This window comes from Chenopodium album, chromosome 20, assembly GCF_948465745.1.
Source record: "Chenopodium album chromosome 20, dcCheAlbu1.1, whole genome shotgun sequence".
Classification (NCBI taxonomy): domain Eukaryota; kingdom Viridiplantae; phylum Streptophyta; class Magnoliopsida; order Caryophyllales; family Amaranthaceae; genus Chenopodium; species Chenopodium album.
In genome coordinates, this window is record NC_137853.1 from 32,460,672 (window position 1) to 32,484,178 (window position 23,507).

The window sequence follows — 23,507 nt, forward strand, 5'->3', positions numbered from 1 at the left end:
TACTACGTAAGATAATACGAGCGTGTGTTAAGTATGACTTGAGCTACTATAGGCTAAGAAATGCTAATCGATTGTTTTGGCGCGTGTGCCCCATATTGCGTTGCATGAGGTATAAACTCTCAAGCCTCAAGATCTGTGAAAGACATTGAAAGATGTACAGAACTTTCGTACAGGAAAATAATTTTTAATCATGTATAGCAATATTGGGAAGTGGAAGTTCATTAGTTTTGGAATAGGGCTTGACAGCAGAAGTTCATCCTAAATCCTAAGCATGTTGTAATAATGTCGCGAATTTAACTAGCTGTATGCTATACAAATTATATCCTACAGAATTGCTAAACAACAAAAATCTCTGTATTTGAACTAATCATCAAAAACATCATTGTATACAAACTATTAATGTAGAATTACAAATGCAGTCCCGAGTCTCTGACCATTTTTCTGAACTGCTTCACAGAAGATAGATATCTTTTTTCTTTTTTATTTTAAGGGAAAGAGTAGATATCATGATGATGACAAAATGAGCTGTTCATTCACATTGAAGCCTTAAATTCTTAAAATTCTCCTTGTTGAAGCCACATAAAACACCAAAGGTACATTCTTGATCAGTGGAGTTGAGATTGTCCATAAATAACCTTAATTTGGCACTTCTTATGCTCGCAACTGTCGTGGAGGATAGGTAGTACTTGGTGTATTTGAAATCGAATCATTAGGACCAAGATCATCAATTGGTGGGCGCTGTTTGTGATAATCAGTTGTTGATTGAAAAGCGATAGCCAGCGCTAGAGCCTGCAAGAAATCAGAAATTAAAAAACAGAACAAAGCAAAATGACCTTTCAAACAGGCATGTTACTTCGAAAATCTTACAATGTGATCATGTTGAGGAGGGGCATAGATGCCAGTCGTGACAGTAGTTCTCCTCCGAATGTCACTTGAAGATGAGTTAGCTATTGGATCGAATCCAACAGGTATAACCATCACGGGCATGCCAACAAGGTTTCCCATGCAAACTTTCTCCCAGTCAGTTACATTACCAATAAATGCATCAACTGTAAAACTTTCTCGCACTTCTTGAATTAATCTTCCTCTTGCTCTTTGTGCCTGCAAAATATCTAAATATTAGGGTCTTCATATCTATATTTTGAGTACAATAAACATCTCTTCCCAACAAAAATGCAGATGTCAGACAACAAGTACTCTATTATGTTTGAAAGGAAAAGCTTGCAGGACTTTTGAAAGTATGATAAGTTTGGCAAAGTTTCTCAATAAAAAAAGGTTATAAATCATAGTTATTGAGGAAATTAAAACATGTTAACCTCCAATCTGCACCTAAAAATCAGAAAGGGTGGTATATGTATTATGAAGTGGTGACCTAGACACAAAGCAAAAAAAAAATTTTAGGCTACACTCGGTACCCCCGTACTTGAGGCTTCATTGCTACTATTATCAAAACCATTCATGAAACTTTATTAAGGTTGATTGTTGATTCAGATGAAGGCTCAATTATCCAGTACTGCAGTATCAATCATTTTTCAATCAGAATTAACACAACTTCAAGACTTCCAAGACAACTGCTATATATGTATATATGATCTCTTTCTATAGGTTGAATAAGAGGAGCCCTTGAGTCACAGGCCGAGGTTTCTATAGATCATGTCAGGCTGCCTACTTTCATTCATGAGCAATACTATCTCAGATTCTCAGTTAGTGGGAGACGACCAGCTTCACTTATCTTTTAGTACATCATGTTATGAGTTACCTTAGTTGAGTTCCCTTTGGCCATAAGTTAGGCCATTCCAGTATGAATTTAAATTCGGATTGATTTTTCTCCCTACTGAAGATTCCTAGAATCCTAGCAATTATAAAGCAGGTCGGCTTTTCAGTTTCATTGCTCTAGAACATTTTCAATTTCACATTGTGAAGGATCATCATGTCTTGTGCTCTCCTTGGTTACTATGATACTTGGAAAGCAATAGGTTAGTTTTCAAGTTTACCTGATCAAGTCATCAATTTGCTATGGAGTATATGGAATTAATATGATGACCAATCCTATAACATGGACAACACATCTCAAAAAGATTACCAGATAGCACCAGGACGCTTGTATTTAACGTATCAGAAGTTTATAATATAGATGCCAAAGCATCATGACAATACTATATACAGAATAAATGACTAACCTGCATATAATCTACTGCTGAAATGACTCGCGCACGTCGCAGCTCAGATGGCCATTGATCCTGAGCTTCAAATTCATCATCCAGCCCAGAGCGCTGCCACTCATCAAAATGAGCTAGCATATCAACATCCATTGTGAAATTCAAAATTCCTTGGACAGTATCAACCGTGTAATTGAGTTGGAAAGGAACCATGTTAACACCCTTCGATGCAAGTACATTAACAACCTGAAATTAGGCAAATAGATCAGTTTAAATTTTAAAAATGCAAATAGGTACTATAAAAGAATTACTTCCATGCTTCAACAATGAATGTAGATTATTCTTTCTGCTTTGGTGAACAAACTGCACACCTCCTTCTCAGAATCATCAAGGTATCCAACAGTGAGTTTTGTGAGATCAACATCAAAAGGATCACCAAAGGGCATATCCCTTGAAGACAGGTCATCTGGATCCTTGCCTCGAATGTTATCTAGAATGACAGCACAATCTGCTGCACTTCTGCAAAAAGGGCCAAGCTTATCCTGTTTAATTAACAGTAGCATTAATTCCGAGATATAAGCAAATACTCTATTATTCCCAAAAATTTAAAAACATCAAATTATTTGTTGGTAAAATTTAATTTGTCAAGCATAAATCATTAGTATACAGGTCTCAGCTGATATATTATCAGACAGATAATATCGATGAATATTTACTAAATAGATAAACAGATAATACGGAGTAGAGGGGAGTAACATGGAAAATGAAGTTGAATTCTTACCAAACTTTCTGATAAACTCATCACACCTGTTCGACCAACAGTACCAAAGGTTGGCCGTAAAGCTGATACACCACAACGAGCAGCAGGGTAAGTCATCGAGCCTACAGTTTCAGATCCAATGGCAAATGGCACCATGCCTATCATCAAAGCATACCACCTCTTTAGGGAACTATGGAGATAACAAACTAATCAATTCCTGTGAAGTGAAAGCAAGCTGATAAACATAAAAACCACGATTAATTTGCTCTTTTCATCCCAAAAATATCGTTGTCTGTGACCTCTTTAGTTAAGATCAGCTCATTTGAGTATTAAGTTGCTGAAAAGTGTGCAATTACTAATCTCATATAATATATATTGGATGTAACCTAAGGCTTTAGACAAAATATTAAGAATATAATTATACTAATACAATCAACGGCATTAGGAAGTTAAACCTCAAAAAAGCAAAGCAGCGAAATTAATACATTTTGGAACACAGGGAACATACAAACTGAAATGAACCCAGATAGGACCAAATTTTGTCTAAATAATGGTAGGCAGTGATTTGTAGGGGAAAAAGGTGAAAAATAACCTGCAGATGTGCAAGCAGCAGGCCCAGCAGAAGAACCAGTTGAAAACTCCTCTATGTTCCATGGGTTCCTCGTCCTGCCTCCAAACCATATGTCATCATAGGCCAGTGAACCAGTCACTAGCTTTGCAACAAGAACTGCACCTGTAGACTTTAACCTGCCAAACATAGAGCCTACATTCAATATTTTCGTTTTTTGAAATGAGGCTACATTCAATAGCTCAACTCCATGAGAAAAGAAAGATGATTGCACAAAGGTAGAAAGGGTTTTTTCTTTTGGACCTTTTATAAACCCAAGCTTCAAAATCAAGCACTTGATCTTTGAAACTACGGGAACCCCAAGTTGTCTTATACTGGGGAACTGCAATTATATCTTTCAATCCATAAGGAATCCCATGAAGAGGACCTGCAAAGATTTTAACATACAGATCATGTAACCGAGTATTTTTTGCAAAGGGAGATACAAAGTCTATATTTCCTTCCAGCATCTCCAGTTCTATAATTCTATAAATGTTACTGTTGACGACAACTTTCCTTATACTACCCATAGTAATTCATTTTGGTTCAAGTTCAACTCAGAAACTGTATTTTGACATTTGTGAGAAGATATGATACAAACATCTGTCAAATGAAAGCCTCAGTTCTGTACCAAATTTTTATAAAAACTCCACTTAGCTAAGTTAATATCTTGATGAGTCAAAGTTAGCAGTTGCATACAAGTTCACCAATCATACTTTGAAAGGATAAAGAAATGTAAGTGATTAAATGTCAAGAAGATACACATAAAAGTACCTAAATTTACACCCTCAGAAAGCAGCCGATCAGCTTCTTTTGCTTGCTTGTATGCTAGTTCTTCTGTTACTGTCACCACGGATTGGAGAACATGATTATACCTAGCATAGACAAAAACTGAGAAACTTGGAAGCAAAATGACACTATAAATCGATTAAATAATTACTACCCCTCATTCCCGGATCATATCCTGACTACCCTTGGGTCTCTTTCTGCATTTTTTTATGCTAACGTAGTAACGTAAGCACAGATGCCTAGATTCAAGACCTCAACTTCGGATATTTAAATTTTCATAGTAAGGTACAAAAAAGGACAAAAACCTATTGGTTCAAAACTTCAAATACAGAAGGTAACATCTAATAAATCTGGGGCAACACTGACATTTTGGGTACTATAACGTTTCCACTGCTCCTATACAGAAAGGATAAAACATTAAGCAAAGAAAATATTACACCTTTTCAATCTCTTGAGGAAAATTTCAGTAAGCTCAACAGATGAAATCTTTTTCGCCTTAAGGAGCTGTCCCAGTTCAAGAATCTAATCTTACCAACAAAAAGAGACAAGAAACATATTATGAAGGCAGGAAGAAATGCACTAATAACGTAACAGAAGTAGCTAAGAAGCAGGAATAGAAGAAGTGCAGAAAACTCACACTCATAAAGGCAATATCCTCCTCATTGGCAGGCCTCTGAATGTCAGGGAAAGAAGGGTAGGCAAATGCTTTTTTTGCAGGTTCTGCTTGCTTAGTACTCCAATCAGGGTTAAATACTAAAACAGATGGATATTTCAGTCCTCCATTAGAAGTAGCGACTAATCTGCGATCAGCTTTAGTAATAGGGAGGGTAAATTCTGAAGCCTCCTTTACAATATCGACCATCTAAATTGCAGATAAACTTTTAGCACTACAACCTTGAAACATATTAATGGTAAGTCTAATGCTAAGAACTTCACATGCATCCAAAAAGAAATCACCTTCTTGTCACTCAAGAAATCAGCATCAAGCATATGAAATGCATTGTGCATGGAGAAATTGCTACTGGCACTTCTAGATTCCATGCTGCAAACTTCGGATCTATACCTTTTGCTGTCCTAATTGCAAAGAAAACAAATTTTGCAGTCAGCATATAAATGAATATGCTTATATTTTTTTACTCTTAGCAGAAAACAACTAAACATATAACTCTCTTCAAAAGATGCAAGCAGTTTGTTATCATCACTCATGATTAAACGTCAATTGTTTAAGCAAGGAGATGCAATAACATTGTCCCCCAAGACTAAATACCAAACAATTCATGTTTTCTTTTCTGAGACTTAGAACACATATCAAATGAAAACAATTCTGCTGGGCCAAAACTGCAATTCTACCCAGCTAGGATTTTATCCCAGAAGGGTGCCCGTAGTAGGCTGGCAACTCTACCTAAACCAGTTATCAACTTCAAGGAGCTTTGGAGTCGCTACCAAGGGGGAAGAATGGACTTTCGAGCTAGTGTATCCCAACCCCCTAATCAATCAGTCAATCAAAGCCTTAATCCCATAAGTGGGGTCGGCTACATGAACCAAAAGTGATTATTCCAAATAGTCATCTACAAAAATCTCCCTCCTCCATCCCTTACGATCAAAAACCTCATTCTCATGCAAATCCATATGCTTCATATCCTTCCTAGCTCCTTCTAACCAAGTCATTTTCGGTCTCCCTCTCTCGTTTAACCTCTCTATGATCCCACTCTTCCACTCTTCGTACCCGTGCACCCTAATAAATAGATTTTAAATACCTGCGATTAGAAGAGAGCTTGACTGCAAGACCCACCCCATTACACTTTGCTCCAAGCTTGTGAATGTCGTGATTGATAGCCACAAAATACACCCCCTCTTAGTCCAACAAAATGGGTGCAGATACTTAGCCTATTCTTTTTGAACTGTGTCATCTCCATCATAGGAAGAAGTTGGACTATAAAATATATACATGGTCTGTTCTCAGCGAAGCTTCACTGTAATGATTTTGAATTTAGAGCTTAAGGATAACCCATTTAAATGTGCATACCCTTTCATATAACAACCAATCCCATATGATATTGATTATATCCTTGTAACATTATAAACAATTGAACAATGGCACTGAAAACACATGTATATAAGTTTTTTTTTTTTGTTCCATCTGGTTCACCCTTTGGGCTAATCTGGATTCATGATCTATTATGGGTGGTTAGGTTCCAGTCCCGGACTCCAAATCGTTGTTGCGGGGGATCGAACACAGGTCCTCCCTACCAGGTGTAGTCCCAATTACCACTACACCAACATCCAATTGGTAACTTGTATATATGTTGATAGTCTTGATACTCCTTATTTTGTGTAAGTGCCCCAAAATGACCGGCACACTTGTCAGTGCATAACTTTAACTAATGATATCTTTAATTATCAATAATTATAGATTATAAAATGTTGATATTTAGAAACTATGCTTTGAGACGATCCTAACAAATACTCATCGATTTCTAGCATCGATTTTTAGCATAAACCGTGTCAATTATTCTAGAACAGAAGAGAGGACAACCTAAAAGTACCAAATTAGACAATCACAAATATACAACCAGTCAACCACCAACAATGCTCACAAAACACCCCCAACCAAATAAGCTCACACCCACAATTTAACCCCACCCATAAAACCAAATTAAGTGTATCATTAACAATATACACAAACAAAGTACAATACATTAAAAAAAAAACAAGATAACAAAAAAAAAAAGTAAGGAGAAATTACACAAAAAGTCTTGGAATGAGACAGGCAAATTTGTGGAGGTGTAAGAAAGTAGGAGCAGGAGCAAATATGAGAGAAGAGAAAGGTGATACCATAGTGTTGGTGTTACTGTTGATATCGTTGAAATTGGTACAGCAACAAGAAACATGAACAAATGATGAGAATAAAAACATAATAGTAATTGTTGTAGTAGTGAATAACATCAGTGAAGAAGAAGAACGTGTCTTTGAAAGAAAAAGACTAGTAAAACACATGTCAATTGGCTTTGCCATACACGTCGTTGACCTCTTTCTGCAGCTTTTTTTCATCGCCTCTTTACTCTTTCTTCTTCCTTTGGTTTTCTAATTGGAATTTTAAACAATAATGGGATTGGAATAGTACGAGTACTTGTTTTTATTAATAACAAAATCCTAGTACTCCCTCCGTTCCAAAAAGAACGATCCATTTGGCCAAAACTTTGTCCCAAAAAGAATGACCCATTTGCATTAAAACATCCACCAATTTGCTACAATATTTGTGCAAAATTAGCTTCCCCATATAAAAATTTGATTTTCCATGTTATTTTGTTACTTTCTCTCTCTATTTTTTTACAAGCCTCATGTAAATTTATCTTTCCAATATACTTTTACTTCTTTTTACTTAACTTCCTTAATACCCGTGTAATCAACCCAAATGGGTCGTTCTTTTTGGGATGGAGGGAGTATATCAAAGGGTTGTTCAAAAATAAGTGCTTGTAGATAAATAACAACATTTTATTACATGTGGTCCCAAATGTCATGCTAACCATTCTAATCGTTGAATAGGATTTTTTGTTGATTTATTTATGATTTCAGCGTTTGATAAATAGAGTATGTCTATTGTTGTTTATTTAGCAAATAAATTGAATCTTTTTTCTTTACTAAACAATTTAGTTGTGACTTGTGAGAGAAGATTGATTTAACATTTGTGAATTTTCTGTAAAATAAGGTTCACAGTAGTAAGCATTTTGAGCTAAAAAAAAAAAGAAAGAAAGAAAGAAAAGTTGGGCATATCAAAAGACATGAAAAGAGTAGATTTGTTTAAGTTTTGAAAAGCAAAATTTGTTGTTTGAAAACTATAAACTACGAAGTAAAAAATTGAAAATTATTAGGCTAATTTACATTTTTTGGTAGGTAAGATGAACTACCGAAAATGTTAATTTACACGGCTTAGACCAAATATAAAAGTAGATTTAAGTATACCAACAAGGTGTATAAATGATAAACAAATTAATAAAGGCTTGAAAACTTAAGTTGGGTTTTGACACTTCTTTTAGTGTTAGAGTTAGCCAGTTAGGTCAGGGATCACCAAAACTTTTATGATTAGTAGACTCATTTTTAGGCTAAATTTAGCTTAAGGATGGCTTAATTTAATTTTGACGAGCTATGACAAAAAAGTTTTAGACTAAAAACTAGTTAGTGACCCGGGCAATGCCCCGGGCTTGTTTCTCTTCTTCATATTCAATTACATGACAAAAATTACATGCATTATATGATTATATCGTTTTTTTTTTTTTAAAAAAAAGATGTAATATCATTTTCAAATTGGATGCACAAATGAATTATCAAATCAATATTCAACCCTTGAGCATAAATAGTGAATAATAAAAAAAATTACACGCACTAACTTTTGAGTGAATTATATATAAAGAAAATCAACCAATGGAATCTCGTATTAATATATAGCAAATCCTGCATATTACACAATCATCAAACCAAAATGCTACTTATAGCAAATCCTACATATTGCACCATCATCAGGCCATAATTAATTTAGGGTGATTTATTAAATGTGTAAAAAATATGAGTTAAGTATGCAAAATATATCCATTGCATGCAATGTAAGGTAGAGTAAACAAATACTCACCTAACACAATACTGACCCAGTAATAAAATGTTTCTCCGAGAGGTTTAGAATGTTTAGTGTATCATTTCCTTGGATAGTTAATTTATAGGGATAAATATATTGAATACATATTGGTTACATATTTTACAAATTAAATGGGTCAAAGCAATTTAAAAACATTTTAATTATTCAATTATGACAAAACTAATTACTAATAATGGCTAGTCTATTGGTTTGCAAGTAACATCTTCTCTTTCTTTAAAGTTGAAATCAATATTTCAATTGATCATTATTCTAAGGTGTAAATTAAATCAAGCATATTTAACTACAATAACAAAAGTGACGTGGCAAAAATTTAAAGTGATGTGGCGAAATAACAAAAAAGAAAGAACAAATGGCAAAATGACACTCCTTGTCTTGGAGTTTTAATAATAATATAGATTTCAACCATGCTATTTATATGATTATGTAATATAAATTCGTCTAAACTCTAACCTTATCTAATACTAATCCTAAGATAAAAAATTATTAACTTAAGATTTGCATTAATGTGTACTTTTGAATCATGAAATTTTTCATAATTTTATAATTACAAATCAAAGATTTGAGGGCAATAAGTAAAGGAAAATAAAAATTCGGATCGAATTTAATCATTTATGATATAAGCAAATATTTGATTAAGTAAGCTGGACAGAACATAGTCTAGCATTAAATAAGCCCGCCTTAGTCAATCATGATCAACTTGGTTCTTATTGTTCTCAAAAAAAAAAAAAATAAATAAATAAAATAAAATAAAACCAACTTGGTTCTTATTAGTTAACACTTAGAGCCTGTTCTGCTTGACTGAACTGAACTTATTGGAGCTGAATTGAACTGAACTGAATACTTTATGAGAGAAGAAAATTAAGAACTGAACTGAATTGCAAATAATCTGAAGAGAACAGGCCCTTAGTCTTTTTTTTTAAAAATTACGGCCCTTAGTCTTTTTTTTTTTTTTTTTTTAAATTACGGCCCTTAGTCTATATATGTATGTATCATTCACTTTTTTTAATTTTCAAATTTTTGTTAGTAAAAGAGTGTTTGGCAAGGTAGCGATTCTAGTAGTGGTTAGCATTAAGGTAGCTTTTGGTCCTGTTTGGCAAAAGTAGCAAATATGTGCATATTTAAAAATGATTTTTTTAAAAATTTAGAAATGATTAGATTAGACGTTATCACTAAATACCTATACGAAGTATTTAATTTAAAAATTATGAAATTTCATAAAGGAAAGTATATGTTGATTAAATCTAATAATAAGTGTACAAATAATGTAAACTTTTACTCCGACTTGTTGGCTTGATTTTGGGTGGGCTTTGGATATATAGAATTCTTCAGTCTAAAGTTGGGTTGGCTCCGCCTGAATTTTTTTTATTTTGTCGCACGGGCTTTAGGCCTAGTTGTTTTTTATGGTCCATACCCGATTTCGCTTGCTCAAGTATTTTTCGGCCCGAACCTTAGCCCAATCTTACCCGACAAGCCGAAGTTTCTTGCTTTAGCCCGTCCCGACCCGTTTTGTGGTCAACTCTAACGGAAACCACCTTTAAAAAGGGTCAAAAGCCCGCGCGACAAAATAAAAAAAAAATTCAGGCCGTATGCCAACCACCACCATAACAAATTGTGGCTACCCGTATGCCGTTGCCACCACCACATTAATTTCCATTGGCGCGCTTTTATGCATAAATTTGATCTCCGACTAAATTGTGCTATTTAAACCCTAGACTACGAAATTAATCATCATTTCTTACAAGTTACAATAAAATTCAGAGAACTCACTTCTTTCCAAAAATGGCGCTGCTATTTTTCGCTCTCGATTTGCGAACTCTCCCTCCTCCATTACTATCACAGCTGAAGCAGGTTAAGCTTTCTCTCTCCTCTTCATTACTCCTTAATTCATCCTTTTCCAATTCGAATTATTATTTTCCTCTTCAAATGTTTTGCATTGTTTCTTTGCTTCGTTTCTTTTGAGTTTTGATTATGCTTAATTTCGATGATTTTGTGATTTGTTTCAATTCAAATTTTGCTGATGTATGTTCAATATTTGATATGCTCTTAAATCAGTTTTTATTTGCATCGTTAATTTACTTCATTTCCTGTTAAGTTTGATTATGTTTAATTTCGATGATTTTGTGATTTATTTCAATTTTATTTTTGCTGATGTTCAATGTTTGATGTGTTCGTGATTCTGTGTTTTATGCATCGTTAATTTACTTCATCTCTGTAAAATTTGTTTATGTTTAATTTTGATGATTTTGTGATTTAAATTTTTTTTTTTTTTGACAATTGTTGCTGATGTTGAAATTTTGATGTGTTTGTGAATCAGTGCTTGTTAGAGCTGGCGAATTTGTATGCTTTTTCTGCTCCAACGTCCAAATTGAAGCGTCGTAAATTTGATTCCTCGCTTGAAGATCGCATTGGCTTGTGTTACTTGCAACGTTCTGCTGCTTCTTCTTCTGATGAGGTACATTATGAATTATGATGCTTGTTATTTATTTTTTTTTATTTTTTATTTTTATTTTTATTTTTAATTTTTTTTTTTTCCGGATGTTAGGGTTTTTCTTATAAATTTTTGGTAAGTTTTGATCAATGTGATGTCTGTTTCAAAAGTAGTGAATTACTCCATTAATCAAGTTCATAAACAAGGATTTTACATTACATTGAGTAGCATTGGACTGCGTGCTATCAGTGTTTGGCTTGATTCATGTCTCATTTAAGATTGTATAGTGTATTTTGTTTGATTGGCAAATTTCAGGATGAATTTTTGTAAATATTATGTTAAAAAAATTGTTTTGCTATTTTGCCGTGATTATATGATGCTTTGTAATTATAAATTATTACTGTCTTTCTTTGCTTTATGTGAAAGCTGTTTTACAATAAGAAGTGATTTTAAAGCAACGTGTTTAAGATTTCCACATAGCATAGTTGCAAACTAGCAATTGGCATTTATCTATCATTAAGTTGTTACCTCTTTTTGTTTCATTCATTGTGCTATAATAGTGTATGATCAAATGTCTTCAAAAGTGAGCTTTCAGATATTGTAATTTTCTGATATAAAGTGTGATGTTAGCTTCAATACAGTGCTACATCTTAGTAACATGGTTAAAACGACTACTTTTGCAACGTTGTGAGAAGCTAGATTTTTTTATTTTTTTTTATTTTTTTTATACATATATATACTTTGACAACTTCGTATTGTGAGTTGGGAAATTGGGATTTATGTAGGTTGTTTGCCATCTGACAATCCATTAAATGGTTGAATTAAGAATTATGAACAGTGTCTAACACATGAGTATCACACAGAATAATTATCTTGAATGTGTCTCATTTAAAGTTGTTACTGTACCCTAATCACCTACTGCTTAATAATATAGTGCCCAGACGTGTGAACATGTGTTTGAAATGAGTATGTTTCTGTTTGTATGAGCAGCATAAAGTTGTGTACTCTCCCCGGGGAAGTAGCTTCAGTCTTCGTGATTTCCATTATGCGGTCAACCACTTGCCCTCTGATTCCTATTCACCTCCCTTATTTGAAGATTCTGGATCAAACATTTTAAGTAAGTCCCCCTCCTCTCTCTCTCTCTCTCTGTCTCTGTCTCTCTCCACCTACATCAGTCATATTCCCTCAACTGTACTCAATTTTTTCTTATATATTTGTCTATTGCTATTTGGTGAAATGTGCAGACTTTATTGTTAGTGATGAAGTGTTGAACTCTGCTGGAGGCAAAGATTCAGAGAAGAAATTAATTTTTATCAGCTCATGTTTACTAGGAAATCTGGATAATAATGCTAAAAAGACTCTCATGGTAAAATGTGATTGGTAACCTAGAAAGATTCAATCTCTCTTGCAGATAGTCAATTCTTTCCATTTGAAAACCATCGTTGTATACTCTTGACAGGATGCTGCCGACAGATGCATATCTGTGGAATTTTTGTTCCTTGAGCAAAAGTCAAGCCAACTCAGTGACATCACAGAAAGTATTAACAAATTTAGAGGACAAATATGCGATCTTGAAAATTGCTCATTTAATGCATATCTTCCAGGTGAGCTGTTGCACTTTGCCTTTGAGATGGTGATTTGATGGTTTAGTACTTTAGTTTATCAGTAATTTTCACCCCATTGGTGCTCTCTATTATATAATTTCAACTCTTTATCTTTGTTTTCCAAAGCAGCTTCATGGCTTTTAGACAGTTTTTTTACCACATATGTATCTCCGTGTACCTAGTTACCGACATTTCATACTTAAGTTCCTCGATCTTTAGGTGAACTAAATGAATTCTCTAGTTGAATGATGAAGCGTGGTGTTCTTAGGCTGGGTCAACCTAGGATTTAGAGAGTTTATGGTCTTGCTAATACCCTCAACTCCGAAGCATAAAAGAAACAAATAATAAAAAATCTCTATCTACTATCCACTTCCCTTCAAAGGTGGATTTTCGATCACAAATATCGCATTTTGCCAGTTTCATTAGAAATGTCTTCTTAGTACTAGTTCTGGCAGTGATGTCAGTGACCTGACTTATGTATCTGGCAATCTTATCTTGAGAATACGTTATTGCATGATTTTGCACTGTTGAAAAGCATCCATGATCTTTGGTGCATATAGTTTGTTATACTCTACCTTATCAAGTGGAGAACTGCAGATGGACAGGTATTTAACGGCCTGGCAAAAAGATGGCTTAGAGAGTTGACGGAGAACACAGAAGAATTTTTGGAGGCTAATTTTCTTTTCCAGAAAAGCATTGCTGGTTCTGTTAACCGAATATGTTGCAGATTGTGTGGTTCCATAAATCAGATAATGGATGGGTTCAATCTTTGTGAGGTACATATTAAACTTTAGGGACAAGACATTAAAATATAGAATCCATGATGAAAGTTCAAAATGTGCACATGTATAGAGTTTGGACTCCCATTTTGCTTGTGGGTATATTACCTAACTTCTACTCCTTCCGATTTTTTGGTAACCATTTCTCTTGGGCTACTTTATTAAAGATATCAATGATTTGTCTAACTAACCGATGTCAGTAGAAGAGAGACAATAGCTTAATTTTTGAATGAATAATAAGTCCACCCATTTTGAGTAGTCAAGAAGCAGGAGAGAGACTATATAATAAAGTAAAGACTAAAGAGTAGTGCTAGTTACAACATTTAAGTTACCGAAAAAAGAATTGGTAGAATAGATTCAAAACATCATCGAAAGAATATAGTAAAATCCCTCCTCCCCCCCCCCCCCCCCTCCCCCCCTCCCCCCCCCCCCCCCCCCCCCCCCTCAACCCCCACACACACACAAAAAAAAAAAAAAAAAAAAAAAAAAAAAAAAAAAAAGAAAGAAAGGGAAGGGAACTCCAATTTCGTAACACATCTGTTATTGACGAGTTAGTGAATGTCCCCCTGAACGTGAGCCCAAAGAGAAGCTTAGAGCCCCACTCGCTACCATTAAATTAATTAAGTAATCAAGAAACATTCCTATCATGAAAAAGGTTTCATGGAACACATACTACTAAGGGAAGCAAAAACTTCTTTTTCCCACATGAAATTCTTAGCATTTTGATTGTGAGGAGGCATTATCGAGGGTTCCCATCCACATGTCAGTAGTACATGGACATTCATTGAAAGACATTGTATAGTATATGTTTTCTTGTCATATTATAGTATATGATTGGTTGAGAAATGAGATAATTAGAACCAAAGCAAGGGTTTCATCTATTGAATGTAAGAAGAAGACCCAAGTGACGCTCTAGTATGAAGGCTGAAGAATTGCAAAGCATTGGAATCGCGAGAGGTAGGGGAAGACCTAAGAAAACTTGGAAGAGGGTAATTGAGAGTGACATGAATGCTTTGGGAATCGAGTAAAATATAGTGTTGGAGTGACACTGTATAGTATATGTTTTCTTGACATATTGTAGTATAGGATCAATTGAGAAATGAGATAATTAGGAAGAAAGTAGGGGTTACATCGATTGAATGTAGGAAGAAGACCAAGTGACGCTCCAGTAAGGAGGCTTGAAGAATTGCTAAGTGTTGGGATCGCGAGAGGTAGGAGTCTAGGAGAAGACCTAAGAAAACTTGGAAGAGGGTAATTGAGAGTGACATGAGTGCTTTGGGATTGAGGAAAATATGGTGTTGGATTGGTGTTGCATAAGGCACGTCAACGATGTTTCATAAATGTATATATACTATTTAAATTTATCTTAGTATTTACTTTATTAATTTATCCCTTTACTGTTTTATGAACTGTTTTGACTTCTTTTGCTAAACTTTTCTCAACCTTTGTTTTTTACTCAAAACGTTTTAACCACCTCTTTAAAACTTTCTTGAATTTTATTTTTCGTTCACTTTTAAAACTCCCTTTCCCTTTATCTTTCTTGGTCTCTTGGATGCTCTTTCTTTTTATCAATTTACTCACCTTTTTTCAAACTCATTCAACAGATTATCTTGTTATATCCCTTTTTATATGGCACGGTTTCTTGTGACGATTCATGTTGGCCGACCCTAAATCATTTTGGGACTAAGGCTTTGGTGTTGTTATTGTTGTTGTTGTTGTTATATATGTTTTCTCAATACAACCCACGATAGCTGATATAAAGTTTTTCTGCATACAATGAACTTGTCCATTGTACTAGCATGTGATGGTAATTTTATTAATTTTTTTATGATTTGTAGACACATAGGTGTCATGATATCCGAAGGGACGATAGAAATAGTTCCGTGTTCAAGGAATGTCCGTTGTACCATGACAAAAATCATGATGTGGAACCAGATGATGCTGATAATAGCTCTATGACTGTTGGTGATAATGGCTTACTGGCTGACATGTCATGGCGGTGCTGGAAGAATCTCTGTCAAGTTCCCTCTGTTGTTAATTTAAATGTTATTGAGAGGACTAGTTTGGCTTCCCTGAATGAAGGTAAGTGTGACGCCTGGTTAATTATGTTATTAGAACTCTGATTCATCCTAGTCGTTTCAAAATCTGATCTTGTTTGATTGAAAGTAACTATTTACACTTTACTGAGCTAGACTAAGAAATATCTTCCGTAAGAGAGCAAATAAGATCTAGAGACCAGTTCTTGATACATTATGCACTCTGTTTTCATTCCATCTTTGGTAAAGGAAATGTAGCAGGTTGAAATTACTAAACTATAATTCTCCAGGCATATGTAAACCTTTTTTTTGTGGTATGCTTCCATATCTTTTCCGTTTTTGGCCGTTTGTTCATAATCAAATCGCTGTCCCTTCTTCAGGTATATAAGTAAAGAAGCTGTGTGAAAATATCTCTCTAGCAATAAATATGCTTCCAACTTGAATAGCAAGTGACCTTAACATTTTTGCAAAATTCCTTGCAACTTATAAGTGACCTGTTACAGCCTAAGATCAATGGAACTGGTGAACAAACTTATCAATTGATGATATCTCATGTCTGATGCTTGCTCAGATGGCATTTGTTTTTTTATGTTATATACGAGGTATTTGGTTTTTGAGAAATTAGGAATTTTTAACATCATTGTGCAATAGAAATGCCATGTTGCTTATGATTTTGAAAATCCCATTTCCTAAGGGCAGGGGCAGCCAATCTCTTTGTTCCTTCCCCCCCAAGAGGGTTTTTTTTTTTTTTTTTTTTTTTTGGGGGGGGGGGGGGGGGGGGGTTATGTTCGAAGACAGTTAAAGAACCTAAAACGGTAACTTCATTTTGCAGTTGGAATATTGAAAAATTCATAATTAAAAGACTCTAAGCATGAAATATGTCAAATATCTGCTTGCTTTAGGTTTCATTTTTGGTTTGTTGATATCAGATATATGGAGGGAAGAAATTTGGTGCTTCAAATTGCCAGCAGAAATGCATTGACATTAATTGGCGGAAAGTAGTAACCTGTAATATAAATAATTTCTTCTGCTGAACTTATCTATTTGGACTTACTTATACGTTGGAATGCCTCTCTTATAAATAGAGTTTTGGTTTGTATATTGTTGAGATCGCCTGTTATTATCATTGCACATTGTGATGTGTCCACTGACTCAGGGAGACTTGTATATCTTTAAATTTCAGTGGTGTTATTAATTATTGTGACAAGCAGCTTTCTTTAGTTTGGCTATCCGAGTTGCAATATACATAATGAGATTCAGGAATCATGCTGCAATGCCTTCTTCTATCTTAGGTTTTGCAATTGATGTACCTTTCTTTATTGATGATTTGATGGTATACATAACTTGACAGGTGTGGTAGTTGGAAGACCTTACTTTGTCTTCCCATCAGTTGCTCAGGAAACTGATACTGTTCCCGAAGATAGCGATTTGGGCGAGATGAATAGTAGGCGTGCGTATGCTAGCAACAGTCTCACTTCATCTTTTGCAAATTACTTCCATTGTCAAAATGCATCTTGAAGTCTCCATATTACATTTGTGTGTTAATTCCTATTCAGTATCTTATTGGAGGTGTTTTATAATCGAAGGTGCCTTCTTCCCCTAAATGGGATTGTGATTGGTAGTTTTCCAGGGGCTGTGTCATGCACTTCACTCAATGGATCAGGGTCTAATATGCTGGTCAGTCTGCAATTTAGAGAAAATGAGAGAAACTGCATGTATGTACTATTACATTCTTCAACCATCTGAAAGTGGACCGATGCTGCTCAGGGTAAAGATCCGTTTCTTAAATTCCAATATCATTGGCTTCGAATTTTCGTTCTTCTGCATATCAGCCTACATCTTCTCTATTGCAGAGGCTTGCAGGAGCTGAGGAAATCTTGCCCTTTCCTGATGCAAATATAGATGACTCTTCAATTACTAAGGAGATTGATCGTTGCATTCAACAGTGTCTAATGGAGGTAAGTTTGGTCTATACTTGTAATTTTGATGCACTATGATCATCAGATATTAGCTTTTTTCCAATGATAAAAGAACTGTTAACTCTAGCTGAATGGCTGAACCCAGAAGTAAGTCGTGTATACTCCATAGAGGAATCACATAATAGTCAACACTCAACACTAGGAGTCTAAGACTACTTAACCATGCAAGAAAAAAGGAATTTAATGCCATATGAAATTTGATACACTATGTTTGAATATATCTCCATACTGGTATTAGCAACACCGAGAAATAAGGATTCACTTGCCACATAAATCTCTCTCTTTGAATCTTTGACTCTTCCTCCCATACTGGTACTAGCCACACCAAGCTTCCTAAACTCAACAATAAAGAAGAAAGACAGCTTTTGGAAATTAAAATCTATATTAGATCTCTGTTATTTTATTTTATTCTCTCAAACTATGCTAGCTGTAATAAAGTGGCTAATTATAGCCTATATAAAATTAATACAAGGTACTTCTAATCTAGAGTGAATCTGAATTAAAATAATGTAATATAATTGGCTACTTTGTATATTTTAACTCATAGCTTCTCTTCTATCTTAATGTCAACAATAGAAAGCTTGTTAAAGGTTTTACTAGCAAGGAAACTAGTCAGGTTGTGATATACTGTACTTAATTGGTCTTTGATTATCAGACCCTTAATGAAGTATAACAAGGCTAAGCTCCTTCAACCAAATTGTGTATTGGGAAACACTTAGCACCTCTAGAGATGTTACTCGTGTTAGTCTAAGATCATATATTTTATTTTAGTCCTGATATCAGCAAGAATTCTTGATTCAACCACATTAAGAATTTTATTCCTTTCTAACCATATTTGCAACTTTCAATATGTTTTAACCTTCATTATGTAAAAACATATGGAGGTTAGCTACATGGTTCCATAACATGCATTCCATCGCAAGGAGATATAAAGGTTTAAATCAGATGGAGCATCCCCATAGATCCACCTCAACAGGCTAATCACCACCTTTCACTTTTCTGGCTCCCATTTGATTTTCCCTGCATTTAGATGATAGGGTTATTGCCTTTACGCATGGGAGAAATGAAATAAATGTTCATGTCCTTCAGCAAATTTGCTTAGTTGCTTCCAGTGAACAGGTGTGCCCAGGAATCTTCCTGAGAGGGTTTTCCAAACTTGTTCTGTGCTTTGTACCTCCCTTGATCAAGGCACCTTGAAGGCCCTCCTTGGTTCTTGATACCTTTCTCTAAATTCTTCGTTCTTTGTCATTCCTAATTTACTTGCAACATAAGCTTTAGCAATTCTGTTTAGTCTTTAAACTAAACATGCAATGTTTAGTTATGCAATGCAATTGGTAATGTGTGGTGGTGAGATGAAAATGTGATTTTGCAAGATAAAGAATAGGTCTATGGATAATTTTGAGAAAAAATATAGCGACCTGGTACTTTCTTGGCCAGTGTTTTCAAAAAGTGTGCCTAAGTGCTGAGGCGTTAGGAAAATGGGGTTCTGCATTTTTTTCTTAGTTATGTGAAACACATTCGAACAGGTGCACCTGAGGGGTGTGAGTTGCACATCTTTATTTTTTACTCTTTATTTTTCCTTATATATATATATATTAAGTGTGCCTCTCTTCAGTGAGGCACACCGAAGCGAGGCAGTCATTGAAGTGAGGCATTCCTAGGTGCAGCAGGAACCTCTTACCCTTAGTACACCTTGGGTTCTTTAATACATTGTTGTACATGAATAACATTTTCCTGAATGTATATGATCAACTCTTTAGAAAGCAACGGAGTATCTGATATGAAATTACTGTTACATCACTTAGATGATGATATTATCTATCTTCTTCTCCACCAAAAGGCAAAAGTTTAAGGTAAGAAGAGAATACTTTTATTCTTTACTTTACCTATCCCCATGTTTGAACAGTATATTCAATGTTGTGGTTGGTTGTGTACAATTTAGGATGTTGATTTTTTGTTGTTCACATTACATGTACCAATATACTTAACCTACCTTGGAACTAGAGAAAATTCACATTATTTGTTTTTTCTCTTGATCGCCACTCATTTTTAACTTTTTTGGATCCGTCCCTACTTCCAGGTGGAACTTAAAGACTACAATCCAGTGCAACATTGTGGGTGTTTTCATCAAAAACTCAACCAAGTTGTTGAAGAGAATTTACGGCTTGGGTAAATTTTACTTGTGAAATCAACCATCTAGCAGCTTGTAAGGTTGTCTTTATGCGATATAAGCCTGCAGCCATCTAGCAGCTTGTATGGTTGTCTTTTTGCGATATAAGCCTGCACCTTGATATATCTTTATGCACAGACCCCTCAGTTCACCTTGATACTCATTGTCACATACATCTTATCCTCAGATTCCTCACGCCCTCACGGAATCCCTCCAGCAGCAGCATCCACATTGGCTGTTGCTGCTGATGCCTGTTATTATATACGAAGTACATTTTTTTTTTAAAATATATGTTACCCTCACGGCCTCACCTGATCTTGCTTGTATTGAGTTTCTATGGGTATTCAATTTTTATGCATATTCTTAAGCCTTGGATGGGAAAGCAGTTTAGTTTTTATGCTTTTTATCTGTTTAAACTTTCGGGATGCATGCTGGGGCTGTTTTTATACAATATGTTAGGCTCTCATCTGGTTTCAATTTTCTTATATGGAACCTTCTATCTGCTGCTCCCTAATCTGGATGCATTTTGTCTTTTTACTTAGTTAATCTTTTATAGGTAATTTGTGTTTCACATATTTTGGCTAGCATTATCCCTATCAGATAATAGAACCTATCAGGCGGAGCACATAAATTTTCTTGATTCAGGACAGATGATTCTAACCGAAATTTCATGGACATAGTTGATTCAGGAGAAAAATTCTATGTTTAGACTAGCTCGAAATTTATCCTATTATATGAGAAATTCCTAGAAGGTTGGCTTGTTTTTAACAACCACCTCCAAAGGATAAGGATCAAATATCAATGTCATTGCTGAATGTGGAACTCTTCACATGCGGAAATGTATATCCAGTCAGTGTCTTCATATTATGCATTTGCATTCTGCTTTAATGTTGCTGTCAAATTAAAGATCTTGTTATATGCTATAGCAGCCTACGCTTGTACTGTTTTGTTTGTTAGAGAGATGAGATTTGCAGTGCCTTTAGATGCCTAACTGCCTTAGCATGAATTTCACACATTCGTGCTCCTTTCATTTTCTTACATTTAATTAGTGGTACGGTTTGTAACAATCTGTAATTTCAAAATTGTCTGATCTTTGTTCCCATTTTTGAAAATAGCTGTGGCCTTATCTTTGCAGGCTGGTAGCCCCAGAAATTTCAACTACACCCTTAATTCCTACCTGCATTGATGATGTAGCAATCTCATTGCAACCTAGTGTAGCGAGAAATGTTGCAGCTCCGCCAGAGGGAGAAGTTGTAGTTTCATCAGGGAAAGACATCGCAGCTGTGGCAGTGCAAACTTGTACATCTGATCAGGGTATTGAAGATGACAAGGATATCTCACGTCTTACAAAAGAATGGGAGCAGCTAATTGTTGGTGGTATTCCGAGAATGGACTCAGAGCTTTTAGAACCCAATTTAGAGAAGGCAAGAACATCTGCACCAGCAATTCATAAACCACTGGACACAAGAACTTCAATCATACTAGAAAGGCTGGGCAACCCTAGACAGATCAACAGTAAGGCTAATACTAATAAGATACTGAGTGGCTTGGCTTCGAATGGAAATGGAACAACAGAGAAGCATCATTCTATAATAGACATTGATGCTGCAGATCAAGGTTCAACTGCCCCCAGCAACCTGATTAAGCCGACTTTTCAAAGATTGAAAAGGAAATATAGGTGAGAATAACACCATTTGGTGGAAGACCGATTTAGAATAAACTTTGCATCATATCGTCTTAGACAAGTGTAGAAGTGAAGGTCATTGATAGCTCCTTTTGTACTACTCTCTCTCGAGACGAGATTTTATCTCTCTAATGTCCATAATACTCATCTTTCTTGTCCTCCTTCAATCTGATAAAAGGTAGGTGTAAATCTTATGGCTGAACTGCATTCTTGGACAATTATTTGTCCCTATATGATGATGGAATTTCACTTGAACGGAATTCGAGTTCTGGTAAATATATTCCTTTTTCACACTAATCCAAAAACTGGGCAAAATTATGCATTAGAATTGTACGCACTTGTGAAATAGGTAAAACAAAAAGAATCATGTATGAGTCGAAGGTTATTTATGATTGATGCTGTTATAATAAAGTATGTTGGTAGTATGTTAGGATTATTTGCATATTTGTTATTTGGTACTTTGGTAGACCGTAGCCTCGATGTGGTTGCGCATATTCTTGTGCACCTAGAAATAGGTGTAACAACAGCACAATATGAACATTAGCTTTTTAGAAAGTGAATATAGGCATAAAAAATATGAACATTAGTTTTTCAGAAAGTGAACATAGGCATAAAAATATGTGATTTTCAATTTCTTATGTGGTGACTTTGTAATTAACTTCAATGGATTAGGTTATACTACCTCCGTCAACATTTAGTTGCAATTTTGGGGTATTATTTGAGAGACATAAAATATTCCAAAGTTGCAACTAAATGTTAACGGAGGTTGTATATGATTTTCTTAATTCTAATGAATTGAATTTTATCTGATTTTCTGCATTTTTTTTTATCAGTGAACATAATCATGCAAAATATGAACATATGCATAGGTTCCATTAAATGTGAACATTACCTTTTCAGAAAGTGAACATAGGCATAAAAAATATGAACTTATGCATTTCAGAAAGTGAACATAACATTTCAAAATATGAACGTAAGCATTGGTTTTCTTAAAGTGGATATAAGCATTTAAAAGGTGAACATATACGTAAAAAAATATGAACATAAATATTTAAGAAAGACAACATATGCATAAACATATTTAATTAATATTTCATGAATAACACTATATATTTACATTATGAATATTTGAAATTATATATGAACATATAAAATATTATTATGAATATAATGCATTTAATTATGAACATAAAAATTTGAAGTAATAAAAAATACTATGATTATAAAACATATGCATTATAAGTATTAAATGTTCATTTTTTTTACGTGTTCGTTTTTAATTATTAAATGTTCATTTTTTATCATGTTCATATTTTTTTACTAAATGTTCATATTTTATACTGAATGTTACAAGAGCGTAGTGTTGATTTTTTTACGCTGTTGCACACACCTTAGACTAATTGACGTTGTTGATTAAGTGCTTTTGTGTGTATGTGGGCCTGTGATGATCCATTTACGTACGGAGTAAAACATTTGTATGGTTAGGTAGCAATCTTCGAGTGCAACTAGGCGCATAGCTGCTATTAATTTGGAATGTATATAGGAGGGTTAACTGGTAAATTCACATAATTTTTTTTGAGTTTTTATTGTTCCAGTGGTACTTTTAATGTACCAATATACTTACCGTGGTATTTTTAATATACTATTATACATGTAACTTATACTATTAGAGTATAGGTTGTTTTAATAGTACTATTTATAACCATTACAGGTAACAAGGGTACTATATTTGTACCACTAAAAAGAAAGAAATATTCTTTTGTCTTGTAGCTGCTTTTGTCTTGTAGCTGCTATTTACATGTTAACATGTAAATAGCATCTATGCGCCAATACTTAACCGCAATCTTCTCATAGGTTTCTG

The 23,507-nt window shown here is 34.6% G+C and overlaps 3 protein-coding genes across 5 annotated transcripts in view; 1 reads left to right on the forward strand and 2 right to left on the reverse strand.

Annotated features, from left to right (window-relative positions):
- Nucleotides 1–7,126, reverse strand: part of LOC145596556 (succinate dehydrogenase assembly factor 2, mitochondrial-like) — a 90,879-nt gene extending 83,753 nt beyond the window's left edge. Inside the window, exon 1 of the mRNA XM_081652741.1 lies at nucleotides 7,121–7,126. The gene's annotated coding sequence lies outside the window, so the exon portion shown is untranslated. The remainder of the gene's footprint in view (nucleotides 1–7,120) is intronic.
- Nucleotides 212–7,403, reverse strand: LOC145596555 (uncharacterized). 3 transcript variants are annotated; one of them, XM_081652738.1, is made up of 12 exons: nucleotides 7,151–7,403; nucleotides 5,273–5,384; nucleotides 4,953–5,177; nucleotides 4,755–4,837; nucleotides 4,301–4,401; nucleotides 3,791–3,914; nucleotides 3,512–3,666; nucleotides 2,941–3,077; nucleotides 2,531–2,701; nucleotides 2,181–2,405; nucleotides 868–1,101; nucleotides 212–789 (listed from the first exon to the last, which is right to left on the reverse strand). In XM_081652738.1, the coding sequence occupies exons 1-12, from the start codon at nucleotides 7,204–7,206 to the stop codon at nucleotides 652–654; spliced, it is 1,761 nt and encodes a 586-aa protein (XP_081508864.1). In that variant the 5' UTR covers nucleotides 7,207–7,403; the 3' UTR covers nucleotides 212–651. The 3 variants fall into 3 exon arrangements, with proteins under 3 accessions (XP_081508864.1, XP_081508862.1, XP_081508861.1); XM_081652736.1 differs by having other exon boundaries at nucleotides 5,273–5,389; XM_081652735.1 differs by having other exon boundaries at nucleotides 7,062–7,403.
- A 3,177-nt stretch (nucleotides 7,404–10,580) lies between these two features.
- On the forward strand, nucleotides 10,581–21,968 carry LOC145599187 (uncharacterized). Its single transcript, XM_081655595.1, has 12 exons — nucleotides 10,581–10,814; nucleotides 11,281–11,418; nucleotides 12,385–12,511; nucleotides 12,639–12,760; nucleotides 12,854–12,998; nucleotides 13,596–13,774; nucleotides 15,616–15,859; nucleotides 17,165–17,263; nucleotides 17,436–17,581; nucleotides 17,667–17,771; nucleotides 19,873–19,961; nucleotides 21,098–21,968. The coding sequence occupies exons 1-12, from the start codon at nucleotides 10,746–10,748 to the stop codon at nucleotides 21,642–21,644; spliced, it is 2,010 nt and encodes a 669-aa protein (XP_081511721.1). The 5' UTR covers nucleotides 10,581–10,745; the 3' UTR covers nucleotides 21,645–21,968.
- Nucleotides 21,969–23,507: the final 1,539 nt, after the last annotated feature.

Bases quoted from the DNA above. Each gene is read 5' to 3' on its own strand.
- LOC145596555 (XM_081652735.1), bottom strand. From the start codon at position 7,366: ATGAAAAAAAGCTGCAGAAAGAGGTCAACGACGTGTATGGCAAAGCCA. The intron at 5,178-5,272 runs GTGATTTCTTTT...TCTGCAATTTAG, and splicing joins ATTTCTTGAGTGACAAGAAG to ATGGTCGATATTGTAAAGGA. The intron at 4,838-4,952 runs GTGAGTTTTCTG...TGGTAAGATTAG, and splicing joins AGGATATTGCCTTTATGAGT to ATTCTTGAACTGGGACAGCT.
- LOC145599187 (XM_081655595.1), top strand. From the start codon at position 10,746: ATGGCGCTGCTATTTTTCGCTCTCGATTTGCGAACTCTCCCTCCTCCA. The intron at 15,860-17,164 runs GTAAGTGTGACG...ATAACTTGACAG, and splicing joins TTTGGCTTCCCTGAATGAAG to GTGTGGTAGTTGGAAGACCT. The intron at 17,264-17,435 runs GTGCGTATGCTA...TGTGATTGGTAG, and splicing joins GGGCGAGATGAATAGTAGGC to TTTTCCAGGGGCTGTGTCAT.